This window comes from Mixia osmundae (assembly GCF_000708205.1).
Source record: "Mixia osmundae IAM 14324 unplaced genomic scaffold scaffold_6, whole genome shotgun sequence".
Taxonomy (NCBI): domain Eukaryota; kingdom Fungi; phylum Basidiomycota; class Mixiomycetes; order Mixiales; family Mixiaceae; genus Mixia; species Mixia osmundae.
In genome coordinates this window covers 637,530-656,415 of record NW_014575558.1, presented here as the reverse complement: position 1 = coordinate 656,415, position 18,886 = coordinate 637,530, and the positions used below count along the sequence as shown (strand labels likewise).

Genomic DNA, 18,886 nt, shown 5'->3' with positions numbered 1-18,886 from the left:
TGCCAGCATCAGCTCCGATCAACGCTCGGGCTCCCATCGAATCTATGGCCCCTTTCGCACAAAACCTGCTGCTGAACCGCGCGTACATGCATTCTTCAGGTTTCGCGACCACTGCACCGACAGTGCCTCGACCCAATCCTCGCTTTCACCCGATGGGTACTTTTGCTGCCTCGGCAGCTGTATCAAAGTGGGCGCCTCTAGATAGGGCGCACTCTGGACAGCTTGTCGAAGGCTTGCATCCCATGTCGACCATTGATCGAAACAAGATTGCTCCGAGGCAGACCTGCACAATGCCTGTGCCTGCGAGACAGCGGCGACTGCTATCGCTGAATTACGCTGCCCATCGAGCAAGACCTGTAGACGCTCGGCGACACCAGTGCCTTGCTGCGTCGGCGACTTCAACGTACATTGACTTGACTGAACAGGAAGTAACCGTAAGTCGCGCATCCTCCCTGGGTCCTGCGCAACCCTGCCCACAGATACATGCTGCGGCTCGAGCAAACGCCCCGCAGCAGCAGCTATTGTTAGGACAACATCGCCGCGAGCATTTGCGCGCAACACCAGCTACTGCTCGACGAAATGTCGCGCCGGCTCAAGCTCAGCAGCAAGCACACTCCCCGCAGGTCAAAGCGGGCGTACCGCTCACTCCAGCCACTACACCAGAGCCTGTGCCGGATCGTGTCACGGTTAATGCTCCAGTTGATACCAATGTGGTCACCGCCACCGTCTCAGTCCCAACAATGGCGAACGAATCGCGCCTCCCGGCGCAGCCTGTCTCGCCGGGACTGACCGCTCCATCACTACTGTCTGCTACACCGCGGCCAAGTGGCCCGTCGGATCATTCTGCCAGGGTGTCGCCGCCTCTACCTAGTTTGGCCCCCGCTGCACATGTGTCGAGAGCACACGCCGTCGTTGCAGACAAGGCAGCTTCACCTGCTGAATCCGCGGTCACTACGCAAGCACCTTCCGACCGGCAACAAGACATCCCAACGAGCTCACTTACGCGACAGTCTGCTGAACCTGCAATACTCAAAGCCCCAGGCATCATCCCAATCGAGCGTCAGCAGCTGGCTTGTCGCAATCTTTGTCTACTGGTTGGACGATCTGATTTGCGCGACTACTTCGACAGCGAGCGCATTGCAGAGTTCTCGAGCAAGGCGTTTGCTTCCCTGCCTCTGGCGATCTTTCTGTCAGACTTCAAGACTGATCTTGATCCAGCTTTGACTGTGATGATGTTGACCGCAGGATTAGCAGCGAGCTAGAGCCTGCCAAAGCATTTTGTACCATTTGTTGTTGCAACCATACGCAAAGGAGCGCGTCGACCGAAATTGCCACAGGATTCTCCTATGAAAGCCCTCAGGGCTCTGTTCGGTGTCTCTGTGCTCCTTCCATCCATCAACGCTGGTCTACACCCTGATCTGGACTTGTATGCGTACGTCATGGGCCGCATCATCGGTCAGTCGAAGCATGCCCACAAGAGATCTTGAGCATCGATTGTACAATGCAGACAGCGGTGTGTCCCGGCAATATCGGTCTCATGAGGACCTAAGTTTTCGGCTTCCATGTCTTTCTGAGCACCAACGCGCAGTCAGACTCATGGCATGTGGTTGTGTGTACTGTCCATGAACAGTTCGACAATGCTTACTGAAGGTAGGCGCCGACTACTCTGCCTCTGGTCGAAGTCGCCCCGTTTGAATATACCGCTGGAGCTCATCACATGGCATACAACTTCATCATCGAGTCAGCATGACATCTACGCTTTCTACCCTACTGATATACATGCGCAGGACTAAGGGCGAGCTGGATAATCCATCTTGGTACAACTGCTGTCCTGAAGGGCCCACGTTGACCTTCAATCTCGAGCTGGCCAAGTCGCCATCGTTTTCAAGATGAGAGGTCCCTTCTTCGCTCGCGGCTTTTTCATGCTGTGCGGTGGATTGGACCTTGTCCAGCTCGGTTGTCCAGCTCAGAAGCGTGAGTTTCGTGCGCGATCTGAGCTCTTCGTACTGACGGTTGAGATCAGAATGGACAGAGTGCTCGTTACGGGAGAAGTCATCAAAAGTGATGAGCTGGCCTGAGCGCTCGCCTGTCTCTTCATTGCCGCTAACGCCACAGCACGGATTTCATTAGCAGCACAAAGGCGCAGCGGAGAGACTTGTCGTACGCGAGAACGAGACTGTTCATGCTCGGTTCGATTGCTTCCTCTGAGGATACTCCAGGAAGAGCTGCCAGGATTGCTCGAGCCCCTCGATAGCAGCGTCGGCATGGAGATCGTGAGCCGATCGAAGCATGAGCAGTGCTTCGTGCAGCTTCTTATCTGATCCCCTTGCAGATGCCCAGTCTGATTCGATGAGCAATCTATCCCTCGCTACTGCAGCGATGGTCTCTTCTGTCTTGTCTGAGCGAGCATTCACCGTACTCGAAAAGCTGAACCAGACATTCTTGTATGCCTTTTGAATCTGCGTGGCCGATTCCTTGCTGCCACCATACGAGTGCAAATCGATGGCGATGTCATCGTGGTGGGTCTTGTGTTTCTTCTTCAGGTCTGCGAGGACGTCTTGTGTTGCCCCTTGTGCTGCTACAGAATGCATGGACACGTTGCGTCGGTAGATGATGGCAATATCCAGCTGGGCAAGCAAGATGGTCTTTTGATGTTCGATGGGCGTACGTAGTTTCGTCAGGCCAGTTGGCCATTCGCGTGTCGGCGGTAACGAGACGGGAGCGATGTGTCCGCCGAAGCAAGGCACGCGAGCAGAACGGTCTAAGCCTACTTCGCCGACCATAGCCGTAGGATATCTGTCCAGATAGCCACGCAGGGATCTGATCCATTCGTCCAGCATGAGCGGTTCGGGCAAGTTCCGCATGAGCTCCTCTGTCAGCTCAGGGTGACGCTCGTCATCTGTGCCAGGCCATAGTCGAGTGTAGTGGTCTAGCTTGTCTGCAAATGGCTCGATGGCGATGGCGTGTGTGAACCAAGGATGGAGGCCAAAAGCAGGTACGATCTTTTCAGGGTGTCGACTCGCAAGTCGGGCCGTGAGCTCTTGGTTGTGCAGATTGCTGGACATGCAGACCATCTTTGCGCAGACGAGCTTGTCCACGCCATCTTGCTCTGCATCGAAATGCTTGGTATCGTGCGGATGTGCGTGACACTGTGCCGCTTCAGCTCGATCAGCCAGACTGGCAACGAGCTCACATCGACTATACGCCCGAGATGCGCCTCTTGCTCAGCTGACAGCTCCTCTTCTGACTCGCTAAGCTCGCCGCACATGACATCACTTCGTGGCGACGCGCAAAGCAGTTTACCTCTCTTTTTGTTATCGCGCTACACGCAAGCATGCCACGGCCTGTCCGCATAGCCATCTGCCAGTTCGCCAGTGAGCCACCCAGACCAGACGACCGACATGCCCAGGAGACGAACGTCCATCGCAATCTTGCCCGGACAGCGTCATTCGTCGCAGATGCTGCCAAGCAGAGAGCAGACGTTATCGTCTTTCCTGGTTCGCTCGTCTGCTGTGTTGGGCTCATAGCGTTGACAGCTGGATCGCAGAGTACTGGTTGACCAACATTATGGCTGACCACCTGCACCTCGCTACCGAAGAAGAGGAATTTGTAGAGGATCTACAGCAGCTCGCTAAGAAGTACGGCGTCGATATCGTGGCAGGCACGATCGTCGAAAAGTCAGCCGGTGACAACGATAAGCTCTTCAACACGTGCGTCGTCTCCACTGAGCGCAGGGGACTCGTTTCACGCCGCATTCGAGCAGTTCGCGGTATGTCAGCAAGACGGGGGAAGTACTGGGCACATATCGCAAGAAGAATCTATGGCATCCGTGCGTCATCGGTCTGTGAAGCTACCACTTGCTTCAAGAAAGACGTATATGCACAGTGAGAAAGATTACCTCACGAGATGCGTACGCGAGCACACGACATTCGACACGCCCAAGTACCGCGCCGGCCTCCTTGCCTGCTGGGACCTCGCCTGGCCAGAAGCGTTTCGACCTGTACGTACTTTGCCTGCATCTATCGACGTCGCTCAGTCATCGAGGGAGCAGTTGCTACTAGACAAAGTTGACGTACGCGCCGCCCGCTCGTCAAGTCCAGTGCTCATTGTGTGATCAGATTGTCTTCATACCCACCTGCTGGGTAGCAGACGACGTAGGACCTATCGGCGAGAAATGGGATCCCAAGTAAGCTCAACCCACCCAAAATGTCCTTGTGCTCATCATGTGGCCAGAGCGGAGGGCGAGCGCGCGTATCTCGACTCACTCGTCATCACAAGGGCTTACGAAACCGAATGCTGCATCGTCTTTGTCAAGTACGCTCGACTTCCTGTCAGCTAATGAGGCCATCTGAAAGCTGCTTATTGCGTACAGCTGCGGCGGGCCTCGCTCACAGGGCTACATGGGTCGAAGCGCAGTGGCAATGCCCTTCTTGGGCTGCGTGGCCAAGCTACCCGAACCCGATGAGCAACTCGTCGTTGTCGAAATCGATCTTGACATCTTGCCGGATGCAGAAGCGACGTACAAGATCAGAGAAGACAAGATGCGGCAATTGCGATGGGCGCAATCGGAGGAGAACGATCACTACCGGGACTAGACACGGCTGTATCAACATGCACTGTATATCACACATCCAGTCTACCATTCTTTGCTGTGTTTCACAGACCGTACGCTGAATACGGAGTTCACGAAGCGCGAAACGTATCATCACCGAGGGAGACAGCCGGCGTCACAGCATAGCAGCGCCCATCGCAGAAGGTCGCCGGTAGCTTGAGAACCAAATACTACGCAATGCGCCAATTCAGTGCCGTCGTGCTTGCTTTGATTGCTCTCACTGCATCTGTACGTTCAGCGTACGAGCGGCAGTCAGGTTAGCTAAAGCTGCGCCAGGCTTCGGCGAATCCGTGCAACGGCCACAGCAAGGGTTACTGTTTGCGAACCAATGGCTGCCACTGGGCTGACGGCTGCTCCGACGGCTCTTCATGTGGCACTTGTGCGTCCCATCGATTGTCGACTGTACGAGGCTGATACGTACCGCAGCTGGATATTGTCTCGATGGCGAACTGTGTACGTCAGAACCTCGGTGACTTTGCCAAGCTGACAGGCTTTTCAGGCGGCTGTGTGACCTGATCAAGTCCGCAAACAAGGTGTCTGTCCAAGAGATGCATTCGTTCACGACGAGCCTTCTCGCTCGTGAGCCGGAGCGTAGTAAATTTGCGTGGCGCTGCGGATGATATCGCACTTCCCTTTGGCTGCGCTAAGACATGAGGCCAATCAGATATCAGCGCAAAAGACGTACGCTTTACTGGCAGCGCGCGGTTGCAAGGTACAGTGTTGATCTCTGTACAATCGATGTCCATAGTGACCTCCTCGGTATGATAACCCTGGGCTGTGTCGGCCCTGAGCCAGAAAGCAGTATCGACATAGGTCGTGCAGCAGTCATGATACTCTTCGTGCATCGTATTTACTTCGGAAGCGACGGCAAACTTGAGCCAAACACCGTCGGATTCGTAGCGGACATCTTTGCCCTTGATGCTCGTCACGTAATCCTTGGCCAGCTGATGGCCGATTCAGTATCAGAACCTGCTCGGATCTTGATCACATACGATGCGAGGGCCTTCGGGTCCCATCAAGATCTGAATGTAAATCACAGGCGTATCGACTTGAACAATATTGCCGCAAGAAGCCATAGCCATGATGAAGATGTCGAAGGTCCATTCGGGCAATGGACGCTCGATGGCACTGCCCGCCACCAATGCGCAAAGCGAAAAGCCATAGAGAAGGTTTGTGAGCATAGCAGATGGAACTGTGTGCATAGGTAGTAGACGACAAATAGTCAGGTCAGACTTCAAGCTTCAGATTTTGGTTTTACGCGCACAACTCCGCAAAACAAAAGTACGTATCTCCACAGCATCACCCGCGTGCCTCTCATTTCATGTCTGCACTATCCGCTCGGCGGGCGCAAGCTTCTGCATTAGTCCATTTACGAGCAGCTACATCTTCTGCTGACAGCAAGCGTCCCTCGTAGGTGCAGGATGAGGGCGGTCAGGCCCGATTGACTGGCCCATCATCTGGCGACTTATTCACGCTGAGCTTGTCCACGACACTCACTAGCGGCCGTCAAGCCCGTCGCTAGACCTTGATGCGCGAACGCTGTGTCATCCATACTGTCCCTCGCTTGCTACGAAGCAGCAGGACCGATGTTCAGGCTGAGCAAAGCCCAGCGGTTGGCGATCATCTCACATCCAACCTTTCACTCCGTGCTCAAACCAGGAGCAGGCTCTCCAGATGCTTGAAGAGATTGCATCTACTGTACGGAATGATCGCGAGGTTCACGAGGATCGAAGAAGAGCTCGATTGAGGGCTTGAGCATAGTGCACTCTTTATCCAAGATTGAGGGATAGGCTGGCATCTTGTCGCAACCAGGTCCATGGTGAGAACAGCCAAGGTTGACAGTCATATTTTCCTCGGCTTCCCATGCACCAGCTATTCCGGGAATCAATACTTGATTGTGCAGTGGGCTGAGAGATTTGACGTACGTTCGTCAATCCTGACCCACAATTTCATCCAAAGAAATCCCCAGCAGCACGGATGCCCTGCTGAACGTTCAGCTCAGGTCACTCAGTAATGCTAGCTTACAGCGAGGATCAACGGTGTTGAGGTCGGCACTGATCTGTAGCTCGACCCAAACCTCGTCCAGATAACGCGTGTCGCTGACGGTGATGTGCGAGCCAGGCGGCGAAATGAAGGGCTGCCGCCGTGCACATCAGTCATACATGCACGACGCCGCAAGAAGATGCTCACAAAATGAGGAACAGCGTTCGTCACGTTAACTCTCGCATACACGAGTGGTGTGTTTGCTCTGATCGTGTCACATGTCGCGATACCATAGGCGACAATATGGAAGCTCCACTGCTCGTCGTCGATCGGTCTCTCTTCCTTGAGGGCAACACCGGTCTGTACAGTATTTTGTAGCGGTGCGACGTTCGCTGAGCGCGATGCAAGAGCTGTGTGCTGCTGCTTATGATTTTCGTACAGATAGCCGAACTCGACAGTGCTCTGCCTGTTGTCACATTCGCCCTGTACAGGCCAAGGAAAGTACGCGTCGCACTCGTCCGAGTCGGCTCGACAATTCATGCTCGCATGGATCCCCTCGCTCAGTCCATCATCTTCTTCGTCTGTTCTCAGCCAGACGTTGACGCTTGCGAAGCCACGACAGCAATGCTGCTTGACTTCATCGAAGGGAATGGCCGATGTCTCTATTTCGAGCTTTTGCCATGTCCCTCCCCATTCTTCCTTTGTTCGACCGGCGTGCACGGTTGCTTCTGGTGATACGATGGGCTTCATAGAGCCCCTAATGATCAGTCAACGGATCACTGCACTTTGCATGCCACGAACATAAGTGACAGTGCCGTCGCGGGCAATCGCAACCTCGACGTTGATCAAGGGCGTCGCGCCGTGAACCTTACCGGGGCATTCGACGATAGCATACGCTGGAAGACTCGCTGAGCCGGTATAAAGTCAGTATATACGGAGCTGACCGGTCAGTTTGTAAAGCAGGCTGTTGTCATCTGGCCTCCTGAGTACCGAAAGCTTGAGGCCTGATCCTTCGTTACTCCCCGATCGTGGTATAGTGGTCAGAGGTGGCGCAGAGAGGACGTTTATCGCTGATTGAGCAAGTACGAGCCAGGCAGACAGCCACATAAGTTTTGTGAACCGCGTGCAAGGGAACATCGCGACCAAACAGAGCGATACATTGAGGAGCACAGATCTCTCCTGAGCTGGAGCAGACTACGAAGCCGTTGCTGCTTTGAGCGAGGAGACAATTTCGATGCCCGAACGGATGATGTTGCAGCGACCGGACTCTGCGAGGCAGCACGCTCAATAGCTCGCGTCGAGGGTGTGGCGCGGACATACCCGGCACAGGGAAAGCGTCGCGACAAGCGATCGTGCCATCGTTCTGGCACTTCATCTCCATGTACAGCGACTCGCCTTTTGCAGTTGAAGGTTCGACTGGCAAGCTCTGAGCCAGGCTGATATCTTGTGACCGCGAACGTACCTTTGTCAGCTCTGATCCAGCTCGTGGTGACTACTGTGCCCGAGCAACAGCGCGTGTCTGCCAGGGCCAGTCAGTTTCAGTGCAACATTGCCCAGGAGCTGATCGTGCATGCTGTATTGACGGGCCAGACGGGGTGAGAGATCATGATTCGGCGGTAGATACCCCCGCGCTGAGGAACTTCCTGGACAACCTTGGCATACGTGTCGACGGGGTAAGCGAAGGGATACTGCGTCTCTCCAGATGTGGCGATGGAGATATCGACGTTGATGAGCGGCGAAAGAACTCTGTTTTTTCCGCAAACACCGACTGCCCAAACTAAGCGATACCGTCCTCGTCAGCTCGATTTATGATCATTGGCGCAGCAGTCGCACTGATGGCACCGTAGTAGACTCCATACTGAGTGATGCCTCTCTCTTCGAAAGATGATGTTGACGACATTTGTTTGTCGAGATCGGCAGCGTCTGCCGATCCGTTGCTTTTGAGAGAACCTGCGCTTGTCGGACTACGAACTTCGAGCAGCGGGCTGGCCATGGCCATGCCGATCAACAATAACCACAGCAGCATGATGATCGATAGATGCAAGAGAGGAAGGGAGACAGGGAGCAGCTAAGATACGCACAGGAGTTCACGAAAGGGAACAACTGCGACACGTGTACACGTGTGCATGTGACACAAATCGGAGTGCGTCAGCGAACCCAAGCAAACCCCGCGGCGGCCATTTTCCTCAAGGCGGCGATGCAGCCACAACTCTTTCTGCCCTATCCTCTTCTGTTGGCGTTGAGTCAGAATGCGCCACAATGCCTATGCTCTGCTCGCACTAGCTTCTTATGCGGCAGCTGCAGCCATTACGACCGACGTGCCACAGATCAGCTGGGTAGAGCTTCCCATCGACCATAAAAACCCCAACGCGGGTACTTTCAAGAACCGCTACTGGGCTAGCGATGTACACTACAAGCCCGGCGGTCCTGTTCTGATCCTCAATGCCGGAGAGCAGCCCGCAACAGAAGTCACTGAGCTCTTCAAAGCCGGCCTGCTCGAGAGACTGTCCCGTGTGAGCAACGGCATCGCTATCCTCTTCGAACATCGTTTCTATGGCGAAACGATTCTTACCAAGGATCTCGGTACGGACTCGTTGCGTTACTTGCAGATGGATCAAGCGATTGACGACATGGAATTGTTCGCACGTACGTATAAGCACAACGGACAGGATCTCTCTGCGCCAAACACGAACTGGATCATCTTGGGGCTGAGTTATGCTGGTGGATTGAGCACAAAGGTACTTTGTCTCAGCATTCGATGTTCTCAGCTCGCCTGAACATGCGATTCAGGCCCGCGTACTTTATCCAAAGACTTTCAGGGCGGCGATCTCGTCATCGGCCGTCGTAGATGCTGCAATTGACAACTGGCAATATACTGAAGCGCTTCTAAACTACGGCAATCAGACCTGCGTCCGGATCTCGCAGATCAACTCTTTCGTCATCGATGCCATCTTTGACTCGGATGATGCAGCGGTCATTCAGAACATGAAGACTTTCTTCGGTTTGCCATATGTTCAGAAGCCTGATGAGTTTGCTGCGGCTATCTTGGACTATGCTTGGGCATGGCAGAATCACCACTGGCTCGCAAGTGATCCCGCAATAACGATGAAGACGTACAGCTGAAAGTGTCCTTGCAGCCGCGCGCTAATGACCCGACCTATGCGACTTGGTGCAACAAACTAGCCTCGACTGATGGCAAATATCATGCTCAGGATATGACGACTGCTGCCGGCCTCATACAAAAGTCTGGCTTCTTGACCTCAAAGTGGCATCAGTCCGAGACGGCAGAATCAGTCCAGCGCGGTCTACTCAACTTTGTGGCCTATCTCAATTCTACGATCCAGCCGACCGGCTGCGATGGCAAGAGCGATTGTCCTGCTGGTTCGGCTGCTGCTCTCGGCGTCTCGGATCTCAAGCAGACTTGGCGCTTGTGGTCGTTCGAGAGTTGCGATAAGTTTGCTAATTGGATCTCCGGCCACGGACCTTTGGATCGCCTGCCCGTCGTGCCACGCCATACGGACGAGACCTTCTGGGTTAATGGATGTCCTCTCATGTTCCCACCCGGCAAGGAATACACCGTCAAGATGCCACCCGATGTAGCTGCCGCCAACGCTTTCTTGGGCTTTGACTTGGGCAAAGATACTGATTTCATCATGACGCTCGTTGGAGATCAAGATCCTTGGCGACCTCGACAGGCGCCCGAACGTCCTAGTACCGATCTTCAACCTTTCATTACATGCAAAGGCTGCGTCCATCACTGGGAATCCCGTAGGATCTCACTCGTTGAGGAGGCGAAAGTTCACATCATGTTTTGCAGAGGGCTTGCTTCCTTCGGAGGTCGGGGTGGTCGAGATACCCGCAGAGATCAAGAGAGTACAGGATCTACAAGACGCGCATCTTCTGACTTGGCTCAAGATGTGGTCAAGCAGCAAGTAGATCCGACGCAACATAAGAGCTTGTCTGCAGCGCACCACGCTCGCGTAGAATACGTAAATCAGACTAGATGGTCACACAGGGTCTTCCATGCATGCAAGGTGACAACATCTCTCGAAAGACGTCAGTCTTCGCGGGCAGACGTGGTTTCCATTGCATTTCGGCCCCTGATAAACTTTGATGCTGACGCGCTGTCATCGACAAGGTCAGACCAGTGCAAGATCACTGCAAGGCCCGGCGGGGCTGCGCAGGCAAGCTGGTGATTACTTTTGACGCGTCTGACCTCTCTTCTCGATAAAGGCCGCCGCGGGATTGTTGCACCCACTGGGCGCCGAAGTTGGCGTGAAGACCTGTCTGGCGAGGTCAAGCGATCAAGACTGACTGTCAGCAAGGCGGATGCTACCTCGCTACTTGACGCGCCAAGCTTCACGACAAGTCTGCCTTTCGCTTTCCTGCAGCTGACTCTCTAGCACGCGATATCTGCTTACGTGAACGAAACCGATGCGGTTCAGCGCAGACGACGTTGCCTCCAGCGATCCAGCAGGACCCGACGAGACCGAAGAGAGCGAAGTGTCCTGGATCGAACGTCTCAGAGAACGCCTCGCTCGCTCATCTCAGGCAACGCAGAGCTACCTCGATCGCTACGCTAGTGANCACCATCTTCTCNTGGCTCGACACGATGAGCTCTGTGCGCTGCTCCATGCGAAAGACGAACAACTCGCCGAACAGAATGCGCTCATCACCACGATGCGCAGCCGATTGCTGGACCTCGAGCTGCAAATGACCGGACCGCGCGACGCGACAGACTTTGCAGCAGAGTTTCGTTTGACTCCTACCGAGCAAGCTGATCTCCTGGCATTTTCACGAAAAGCCAAATTACCCCGGCATGTCGCTACAAGTGCGATATTCTGGACCCGCAGTCAGGCCGTCAAAGCAGGCGCCTTCCAAAGGGGGGAAGTGGGTCGACGTACGGTTCTGGGTGCGCGACGTTCAGTACAGCCCCATATCGGCGGCTTTCGGCATCGAGGAATAAGCCAAGTTACCCCGGCATGTTGCCCCGGCATGTCGCTACAAGTGCGATATTCCTCGATGCCGAAAGCCGCCGATATGGGGCTGTACTGAACGTCGCGCACCCAGAACCGTACGTCGACCCACTTCCCCCCTTTGGAAGGCGCCTGCTTTGACGGCCTGACTGCGGGTCCAGAATATCGCACTTGTAGCGACATGCCGGGGTAATTTGGCTTTTCGTGAAAATGCCAGGAGATCAGCTTGCTCGGTAGGAGTCAAACGAAACTCTGCTGCAAAGTCTGTCGCGTCGCGCGGTCCGGTCATTTGCAGCTCGAGGTCCAGCAATCGGCTGCGCATCGTGGTGATGAGCGCATTCTGTTCGGCGAGTTGTTCGTCTTTCGCATGGAGCAGCGCACAGAGCTCATCGTGTCGAGCCACGAGAAGATGGTGATCACTAGCGTAGCGATCGAGGTAGCTCTGCGTTGCCTGAGATGAGCGAGCGAGGCGTTCTCTGAGACGTTCGATCCAGGACGCTTCGCTCTCTTCGGTCTCGTCGGGTCCTGCTGGATCGCTGAAGGCAACGTCGTCTGCGCTGAACCGCATCGGTTTCGTTCACGTAAGGAGATATCGCGTGCTAGAGAGTCAGCTGCAGGAAAGCGAAAGGCAGACTTGTCGTGAAGCTTGGCGCGTCAAGGTCGGGGGCGGCCTCGGTGAGTCGCACGCGAGTCGCTCGACGTGACTGGCAATGATAGAGCGAGCGTTCTTTGCTCTTTGCTCTCGTACTCCTTTCACCGAGGCAGGTACCGATTGAGGTCAGGACAGATTCGCAAGCCGCTCATGTTGAGGCATGACTGAAAATATTCCAAGCAACAAGTAGGTCTAATGCAATCTATGCGCTTGGCTGTAGCTCGTTACGCGCGGGGATACCGGCAGTACGCAGATGAGACTTGACGTCCGCTATAGGTACCTCCTTCCGATGAAAGATACCTGCAGCGAGTGCTGCTTCGACCTGACCCTCTGCAGAATCGATGCTGAAGACGTCTGAGAAATGCTCGACTGATCCTGCGCCTGATGATGCTACAATGGGTATGCTGACGCTTCGTCGAATGAGACCGATCAAAGCCTTGTCGAAGCCTCGTTTGGAGCCATCACGATCGACAGAATTGATGAGGAGCTCGCCTGCGCCGAGGAGTTCTGATCCCTGCGCGAGCTGGACGACATCGAGATCTGCTGTTTCTCTGCCGCCTTTGATCGTGCAAGCATACCAGCAGTACCTTTGCCCCTCCGGACCCCTATCGCGTGCATCGTTGGCATCGACTGGCACGACGCAAGCCTGATGAATTTCTGGCGCTTCTGTTACAGTGTTGACGTAGACTCGTCGGGGGTCGATAGACACGACGACAGCTTGACGGCCATAGCGTTGCGAGATTGTTTCGATGGCAGTCTTGCCCGTCTTTCGCTTGCCGGAAGCGAGCAGCTCCTGCACTGCCGTGACGGCATCCGAGCCAATGCTCACTTTGTCAGCGCCATGTCGAAAGTATAGCCCGGCTACGTCTAGTGCGCTAGTGAAAGTGCCATCTGGATCGGTCGTATCTCGTATGCCGCCGCCTATCGTCAGAGGCACAAAGACAGTCTCGGCAGATCGACGGACGACGTCGAGCATGGGTTGATCGTTGAGCGGACAGCTACGGAAAGATGTGATGTTGAGGAAACAGATCTCGTCCGCTCCTTCTGCATAGTAGCGTTGCGCGAGATCGACGGGCTTGCCGAGGTTGCGTACTGCTCCACCGCGGGCAGTCTTGGAAGTTTCTTCGGCTTCTCTTACGTCGTACTGATCGCCCTTTGTGACGACGAGATCGCCTTGGTCGTTACTGCGTACATCTAGACATGCTATGATACGTTTGCTGAATCCGTTGCTCGCTAATCGCGCTTCGAGACTTGGTCCGGCTCGACTCGAACGCGACGTTGATGCACTGGTCGCTTCTGCAACACCGCTTTGACTGAGCCAAGCGTGAAGCACATTGAGGCCTGCTGCGCCGCTCTTCTCTGGGTGGAATTGTGTTGCAAATACATTGTCTTTGTGGACAGCAGCGACGAAATCCTCCTTGCCGTAGCGCGACACAGCGAGAGGCCAATCAGGTGCGAGACTGAGCGTCTCTTCCCAGCTCGCTCGAAAGCAATGCACATAGTAGTAGCTCCCCGTATCCTGCAGCCCATACTGGTGAGCCTCCGCGTCGTCGCTCAGAGTGTCTTGCACGACGATTGCTCCATTCCAGCCCATGTGAGGCACGCTCTTGCCCTTGCGATCGAACTCTTTGACTTGCGCAGGTATGATGCCCAAGCCCTCTGTCCCGGGCGCTTCTTCTGAGCTCTCAAAGAGACATTGCATGCCTATGCAGATGCCCATGTAAGGTTTGCCAGACCGTATAAACTCTTTGAGCGGTTCTGCAAATCCCTGTCGTCTGAGTCTCTCCATGGCCGGGCCGAATGAGCCCACGCCCGGAAAGAGCAGTTTCTGCGGAAGACACCATCAGTCGCACGAGAGCCCTAAATGGAAGAGCGCACATCTGCACGAGCGATATCGTCTGGCGTCTTGACCCATCTGAACTCGAAGCCTAGCCGTTCGATGGCGTTTGTCAAGCTCCTGATGTTGCCTGCGCCATAGTCCAAGACGTAGAGCATCTTATGACCGGCCTGGCAGGGGTGTGCTGTCGTATGGATCGATGCGTCGACGAGTCACTTTTGACAAATCGCTGGCTGTCGTCGTGGCGCGTCGTTGGTCAAGAGCAACTCAGTCAGTCATGGATCTCAAAGGCTCGTGCTATTGCAAGGCTGTCACCTTCAGCCTGACTTCGAGCTCTCCCGTTCCGTACTTGGCTAGTCTCCAATCTCCAACACTGGTCTGTACGAGCTCAACAAATCACGCAGAGATGTTTCTGTTCGATCTGCCGCAAGACAGCAGGCGGTGGCGGCTATGCCATCAACTTGGGTGCCTCGTCTGACTCGCTCAAGATCAAGGGCGAAGGGAACATCACGCGATACAAGCCATTGGGAGATAAAGCCGGCGAGAGGTACGCAGCAGTGACATACGCCGAGCTCTTTTGTGTGAACGAGTCAGCAGATCCTTCTGCAAGACGTGCGGCTCTGCCCTCTGGAACTACGACAAGAGGTGGCCAGACTTGATCCACCCGTTTCCTTCCGTCATTGACACGGAACTGCCAGTCCCTCCCGAGTTCTGCGACATGATGTAAGTTTCGTCATCCGGAGTGCGATACAACAAGACTGACCCAAAGCAGGCTCGGCTCCAAGCCAGCCTGGGTATCGCTTGACAAGCCTTGCGAGGAATACGATGAATACCCCAACAAGTCCCTTGACGAATGGCACAAATCACACGGCTTCAAATATTGATCCCGTTCACAATCTCATCGCTCTGTTGAGCACACGCATGCGTATCTTCCACGCGTCTATGCATAGGCTACGAGGAATCTGGCAAAAGCGATGCCTCGATCCATGAGCTCTCTTCAATGACTTTGCAAGTCGTCCAACCTAAGTTGGCATCTTAGCAGATCACATGCTTTCTGACTCGACGAACTCACGACGCTGAATGGGACATCCTTCGGCAAATGGGCCGCATTCGATGTTGAACTCCCTGCCGAAGTAAGGTCCATCGATGAGCCAGCCATGAGCCGAGTATTTGGCGATGGCCACATCGAATTGGATACTGAGCGGCTTGGGGCAGCAACGTGACCAATTGGCATCTTCAGGTCTCAAGTCGACACTGTAGCCCTGTCAGCGAAGTACTTGTCCAGACTGACACGCGCTCACGTGACGCTGTGTGAGTACCACTCGGCAAAGGGCTTGTTGGTCCAAGCGTACGGTATGACAGCTGTCAGTGGAGATTGGATCGGCGACTGCTCACGATCTGGATATCAGTAACGCATACGCCGGCTTGCGCGGAGGGGTGCCATACCACCTCTGGGTAAGGATTCTTTGCGCCTCTGACGCTGTTCATGGCCGTATCGAATCTGAACGAGCCCGACGACATGTAGCCCGCCGTGACGGGGCAATGGGCTGCGGCGGTCAACCGTGATGCTCGGAGGAAACGAACAGACAAGACGTACCGAACACCATGCCATCGATTCGTACTCTCCGATTGAGTGGCGGAGAATGCGGAGCAGGTGCAGCGACCACAAGACCAGCGATTGCAAGCAAATTGATGACCAGCATACCGAAAGGGACAGGAAAATAGAGGGAGAAAATGTCGAGAATGAGGGAAGCAAAAAAACGAGACAGGAGCTTTCAACAGATTGCGTGCTTGGCAACGCGCTCGACTTTGCCGGATCGGAGCTACGATGGCGAGCCATGCGATAGACTCGATGCTGTACTCCTTCAAGTCATCTGAATCATCTGGCATGCAGATGCACGCCTCCACTCCTTATATACTCAGGCTAGGAGCCCAGTGATGCCTACCTGCTATTGCGCACAAGCATGCGCAACCATCCCAGATTCAACGCGATTTGCGTGCGTCAAACTCTTCTGCGGTGAAGGCAGGTATTCTGCGACATCCATACGCTATCGCGAGTAATCCGGTGGTTCCCACGCAAGGATGTATTCCAGCTGGATTCCTCTGTACGTCGCAAGCATCATTCATCATCGCGATATGAGCAACGATGCGTATCAACGGATCGCAACAAAGATGACCAAATTTACAGTTGTCGCACTTGTTTTCTTCATCTGCACCTTTGTCAGCCAGTAAGCGCTTATCGCTCTCGGTGCTTTGGCCGCGCTGACGTGTTTAGCAGGATGGGCATGGCCAAGGCAAATGTTTTCGACACCTATTGTGCTCTACTCTGCGAGGTAGTCCTTCACTGACGCAGAGTGATGTCCCGCTCAGAAGTCTGCAGGGCAAATGCCTCCGAAAAAGTCCCTGTTATATCGAGATGGACGGAGACGATCGATCTTGCTGCTGAGCACCGAAAAGCGGGCAGTCTCCTGCCACCCTCTATGTATTCATTGTCTCAGACTGGTCGATGATATTGAATACATTTCAGAAGAACCATCTGGTTGGCCAGGTTTCGAATGAGATGGCGTGCATGACTTCGTCACAATCTTCGACCACTGAGAGTGCGATCAGCCGACCGTCTGACGCGGTGCCACGAACTCACACTGCCGTGGCGCCTCGTATCTTGCCGGACAGAGGGGAAACGCGACGGGCTCCAGCGGGTTCAGAGCAGCTGAACGACAATGACTGTGGGCTTCGTCAGATCTACACGAGCGAGAGCGATCTGCGTCATACCGATACATCCGCGTCTGGTGCACCAGTAATCGTGCTGCTGAACATTAGCTCGTCATGACCAAGCTGATTTCGTTGCCCTACTCGACACGAGGCCCAGAGTGATATCGAATGCGACGATCTGCGAGTAGCATAAGCTGCGCTCGCTCCTCGGTAGCGTGCGCCATACGATCAGGCAGCAGCTACGATAAGGCTCATCCCAGTCAATCGGATCGGCTTCCGTTTCCCAGGGCTTGATATGGATCGAAACGGTCAGTGGGACCATGACGTCGTTCTGATCAACCGAGCTCATCTCCGGGAACACCTTGAACTTGATCTCGGAAGGCGGTGTGGGCTACTGCAATTCATTGATGAGTCTATTGCAAGGAGGTCGAAAGCTGACTGCATCGATCTCGCGAAAGGTGAAGAGGCCACCCTGCCATGGCTCCATCTGCAGGCGGAGTCGGGAAACTCGCAGGTAGAGCAGGTCTGCTGGCTGCGGTTCGACGTTGTGGCATCGGAGCCAGAATGCAGCTGGATGCAGCGAGTGACTGGTGAGCGTAGGTTACGGTCACATGTTGGAAGCGTAGCTGACGTTCGAGTTGCCAGATACGTGATCGAACGCGGAAGCCTTCAGATCGATGGGGAAAGAACAAGCAGAGGTAAAAGATGAGCAAAGCTCGGTATGCCGCTCCCGACATGGTACTCAATTGCGATGGCTCCTGAGCGTAGCTGCTTGCGTCGTCGAGTGGATTGCGCACAAGCAAGGGGCGCGAGTGTCGAGAGGGCATGCATTTGTGAGATCACGCGTCGTCAACAAGAATCTTGTAGCCTCCCTTTGCGCCTTTGGCAACACTGTCGAGCGTTGCGAATTCGTTTGTGCCACCCGACCGGGTGATGAGCCATCGATACCAAGATGGCGCGACCCGTAAGAGGGGACTACACACGTGAGCTCGTATCGATGACGAGCGGCAAGGACGTACAGACTCCATTTGACTGCGCGAGGGATGATGATCGTTTGCGATAGACCCCCTTCGATGGCTTGGATGATTCCTTGGGCGATATCATCTGGCTCAAGAAGAGGTGTGAGGAACTTGTCCGGGTGGTCATTGACTGCACTGCCGAGTGCTGTGTTGACTTTGATGGGCTGTATGAGTGTCGTACGGACAGCAGGCGCATTGTAACGCCCTGCAAGTTCTGCTGCAAGAACTTCATGGAACGCCATGACGGCTGCTTTCGAGGGTGAATAGTCTCCGCAGCCGGGCGCAGAGACGAGCGCAGCTGCAGAGGATATGTTGACGATATGACCGTGATTGGCTTTGACGATGGCGGGTAAGAACTCCTTTGTGACATAGATGAGACCGAGTGTGTTGACTGCAAAAGTGAGCTGTAGCTCTTTGGGTGTGATGTCGATGATCGACTTTCCGCGCAAGATACCCGCACAGTTGATCAAGATGGACGGGTGACCAAAATCATCTCGAATGGCTTGGGCGCTCTGGCTGACTGCTTCTGGGTCGGCAATGTTGGTCTTGTAGTACCTCACATGACGATCGTGATCTGCAATATTGGCAGGAGCGATATCCATGACTGCAATTTTGACGCCCCGCTTCCACTTGAGCTCTTCGACCAGTCGCGCTCCAATCCCCTGCGCTCCTCCTACAACGACAATGATTTCCGATCTACCGCCGGTATCGGGTGCAGCCTCGAGGTAATACGGTATCTGACGCTTCCACACGCCGTTGTTGTCGACCAGTCTGCTCAGTGCGCCATTGCCTCTCCGTAGCAGTACGAGCAAGAGGAACTGCTTGATTCGGTAGTGCTCCTTGAAAAAGTCGCTCAGTGCAGAGAGTGAGAGCGGGAGAGAGTAATCCCGGACGAAGTTGCGGAGATAGTAGGCGAAGATGAGCGCAGATGCTGGCACGGAGAGAATTGTAGCATCGATGACGTCGAGTGCCGTGTCAACGGGCGAATACTGCGCACTTGTGAGCTCGCAACAACTCTAGCGAGCTATGACATACTCTGGGCGACATATCGAGCGTCAAGTCGTCTGAAGCTGGCCGCCAAGGTCGCCGGAATCG

At 54.6% G+C, this 18,886-nt stretch overlaps 12 protein-coding genes across 12 annotated transcripts; 5 read left to right on the top strand and 7 right to left on the bottom strand.

Moving 5' to 3' along the window:
- Window positions 1–1,432: 1,432 nt before the first annotated feature.
- Window positions 1,433–3,268, bottom strand: L969DRAFT_624969 (uncharacterized protein; the record flags this gene model as incomplete). The annotated part of the gene is made up of 3 exons (XM_014712032.1): window positions 1,433–2,103; window positions 2,215–3,149; window positions 3,194–3,268. The coding sequence occupies 3 exons, from the start codon at window positions 3,266–3,268 to the stop codon at window positions 1,734–1,736; spliced, it is 1,380 nt and encodes a 459-aa protein (XP_014567518.1). The 3' UTR covers window positions 1,433–1,733.
- Window positions 3,269–3,334: 66 nt separating this feature from the next.
- L969DRAFT_95096 (uncharacterized protein) lies at window positions 3,335–4,595 on the top strand (the record flags this gene model as incomplete). The annotated part of the gene is made up of 8 exons (XM_014712031.1): window positions 3,335–3,497; window positions 3,548–3,710; window positions 3,764–3,829; window positions 3,886–4,000; window positions 4,052–4,072; window positions 4,119–4,186; window positions 4,234–4,314; window positions 4,373–4,595. The coding sequence occupies 8 exons, from the start codon at window positions 3,335–3,337 to the stop codon at window positions 4,593–4,595; spliced, it is 900 nt and encodes a 299-aa protein (XP_014567517.1).
- A 194-nt stretch (window positions 4,596–4,789) lies between these two features.
- On the top strand, window positions 4,790–5,128 carry L969DRAFT_95095 (uncharacterized protein; the record flags this gene model as incomplete). The annotated part of the gene is made up of 4 exons (XM_014712030.1): window positions 4,790–4,840; window positions 4,889–4,991; window positions 5,039–5,065; window positions 5,112–5,128. 4 exons carry the CDS (start codon window positions 4,790–4,792, stop codon window positions 5,126–5,128), a joined length of 198 nt encoding a protein of 65 aa, XP_014567516.1.
- Window positions 5,129–5,170: 42 nt separating this feature from the next.
- Window positions 5,171–7,345, bottom strand: L969DRAFT_95094 (uncharacterized protein; the record flags this gene model as incomplete). Its single annotated transcript, XM_014712029.1, has 8 exons — window positions 5,171–5,250; window positions 5,298–5,556; window positions 5,605–5,804; window positions 6,110–6,179; window positions 6,315–6,484; window positions 6,538–6,594; window positions 6,638–6,749; window positions 6,803–7,345. 8 exons carry the CDS (start codon window positions 7,343–7,345, stop codon window positions 5,171–5,173), a joined length of 1,491 nt encoding a protein of 496 aa, XP_014567515.1.
- A 444-nt stretch (window positions 7,346–7,789) lies between these two features.
- On the bottom strand, window positions 7,790–8,621 carry L969DRAFT_95093 (uncharacterized protein; the record flags this gene model as incomplete). The annotated part of the gene is made up of 5 exons (XM_014712028.1): window positions 7,790–7,863; window positions 7,916–8,011; window positions 8,058–8,114; window positions 8,220–8,372; window positions 8,429–8,621. 5 exons carry the CDS (start codon window positions 8,619–8,621, stop codon window positions 7,790–7,792), a joined length of 573 nt encoding a protein of 190 aa, XP_014567514.1.
- Window positions 8,622–8,756: 135 nt separating this feature from the next.
- On the top strand, window positions 8,757–10,637 carry L969DRAFT_88303 (uncharacterized protein). Its single transcript, XM_014712027.1, has 4 exons — window positions 8,757–9,333; window positions 9,386–9,679; window positions 9,733–10,363; window positions 10,413–10,637. Exons 1-4 carry the CDS (start codon window positions 8,845–8,847, stop codon window positions 10,529–10,531), a joined length of 1,533 nt encoding a protein of 510 aa, XP_014567513.1. The 5' UTR covers window positions 8,757–8,844; the 3' UTR covers window positions 10,532–10,637.
- Window positions 10,638–11,596: 959 nt separating this feature from the next.
- L969DRAFT_18005 (uncharacterized protein) lies at window positions 11,597–12,139 on the bottom strand (the record flags this gene model as incomplete). Its single annotated transcript, XM_014711695.1, has 1 exon — window positions 11,597–12,139. One exon carries the CDS (start codon window positions 12,137–12,139, stop codon window positions 11,597–11,599), a length of 543 nt encoding a protein of 180 aa, XP_014567181.1.
- On the bottom strand, window positions 11,965–14,303 carry L969DRAFT_103915 (uncharacterized protein). The gene is made up of 2 exons (XM_014712026.1): window positions 14,102–14,303; window positions 11,965–14,051 (listed from the first exon to the last, which is right to left on the bottom strand). The coding sequence occupies exons 1-2, from the start codon at window positions 14,216–14,218 to the stop codon at window positions 12,426–12,428; spliced, it is 1,743 nt and encodes a 580-aa protein (XP_014567512.1). The 5' UTR covers window positions 14,219–14,303; the 3' UTR covers window positions 11,965–12,425.
- Window positions 14,304–14,337: 34 nt separating this feature from the next.
- Window positions 14,338–14,944, top strand: L969DRAFT_50174 (uncharacterized protein; the record flags this gene model as incomplete). The annotated part of the gene is made up of 4 exons (XM_014712025.1): window positions 14,338–14,416; window positions 14,448–14,607; window positions 14,655–14,783; window positions 14,833–14,944. 4 exons carry the CDS (start codon window positions 14,338–14,340, stop codon window positions 14,942–14,944), a joined length of 480 nt encoding a protein of 159 aa, XP_014567511.1.
- A 6-nt stretch (window positions 14,945–14,950) lies between these two features.
- On the bottom strand, window positions 14,951–15,581 carry L969DRAFT_95089 (uncharacterized protein; the record flags this gene model as incomplete). The annotated part of the gene is made up of 3 exons (XM_014712024.1): window positions 14,951–15,000; window positions 15,133–15,322; window positions 15,480–15,581. 3 exons carry the CDS (start codon window positions 15,579–15,581, stop codon window positions 14,951–14,953), a joined length of 342 nt encoding a protein of 113 aa, XP_014567510.1.
- A 193-nt stretch (window positions 15,582–15,774) lies between these two features.
- On the top strand, window positions 15,775–16,520 carry L969DRAFT_88298 (uncharacterized protein). The gene is made up of 2 exons (XM_014712023.1): window positions 15,775–16,288; window positions 16,339–16,520. Exons 1-2 carry the CDS (start codon window positions 16,143–16,145, stop codon window positions 16,406–16,408), a joined length of 216 nt encoding a protein of 71 aa, XP_014567509.1. The 5' UTR covers window positions 15,775–16,142; the 3' UTR covers window positions 16,409–16,520.
- A 63-nt stretch (window positions 16,521–16,583) lies between these two features.
- Window positions 16,584–18,838, bottom strand: L969DRAFT_95087 (uncharacterized protein; the record flags this gene model as incomplete). The annotated part of the gene is made up of 9 exons (XM_014712022.1): window positions 16,584–16,654; window positions 16,702–16,784; window positions 16,833–16,866; window positions 16,914–16,950; window positions 16,999–17,163; window positions 17,212–17,359; window positions 17,616–17,747; window positions 17,792–18,780; window positions 18,827–18,838. 9 exons carry the CDS (start codon window positions 18,836–18,838, stop codon window positions 16,584–16,586), a joined length of 1,671 nt encoding a protein of 556 aa, XP_014567508.1.
- Window positions 18,839–18,886: the final 48 nt, after the last annotated feature.

Bases quoted from the DNA above. Each gene is read 5' to 3' on its own strand.
- L969DRAFT_88303 (XM_014712027.1), top strand. From the start codon at position 8,845: ATGCGCCACAATGCCTATGCTCTGCTCGCACTAGCTTCTTATGCGGCA. The intron at 9,680-9,732 runs GCAAGTGATCCC...GTGTCCTTGCAG, and splicing joins GGCAGAATCACCACTGGCTC to CCGCGCGCTAATGACCCGAC. The intron at 10,364-10,412 runs GTAGGATCTCAC...CATGTTTTGCAG, and splicing joins CGTCCATCACTGGGAATCCC to AGGGCTTGCTTCCTTCGGAG.
- L969DRAFT_103915 (XM_014712026.1), bottom strand. From the start codon at position 14,218: ATGCTCTACGTCTTGGACTATGGCGCAGGCAACATCAGGAGCTTGACA. The intron at 14,052-14,101 runs GTGCGCTCTTCC...TGTCTTCCGCAG, and splicing joins ACGATATCGCTCGTGCAGAT to AAACTGCTCTTTCCGGGCGT.
- L969DRAFT_88298 (XM_014712023.1), top strand. From the start codon at position 16,143: ATGTATTCCAGCTGGATTCCTCTGTACGTCGCAAGCATCATTCATCAT. The intron at 16,289-16,338 runs GTAAGCGCTTAT...CGTGTTTAGCAG, and splicing joins ATCTGCACCTTTGTCAGCCA to GATGGGCATGGCCAAGGCAA.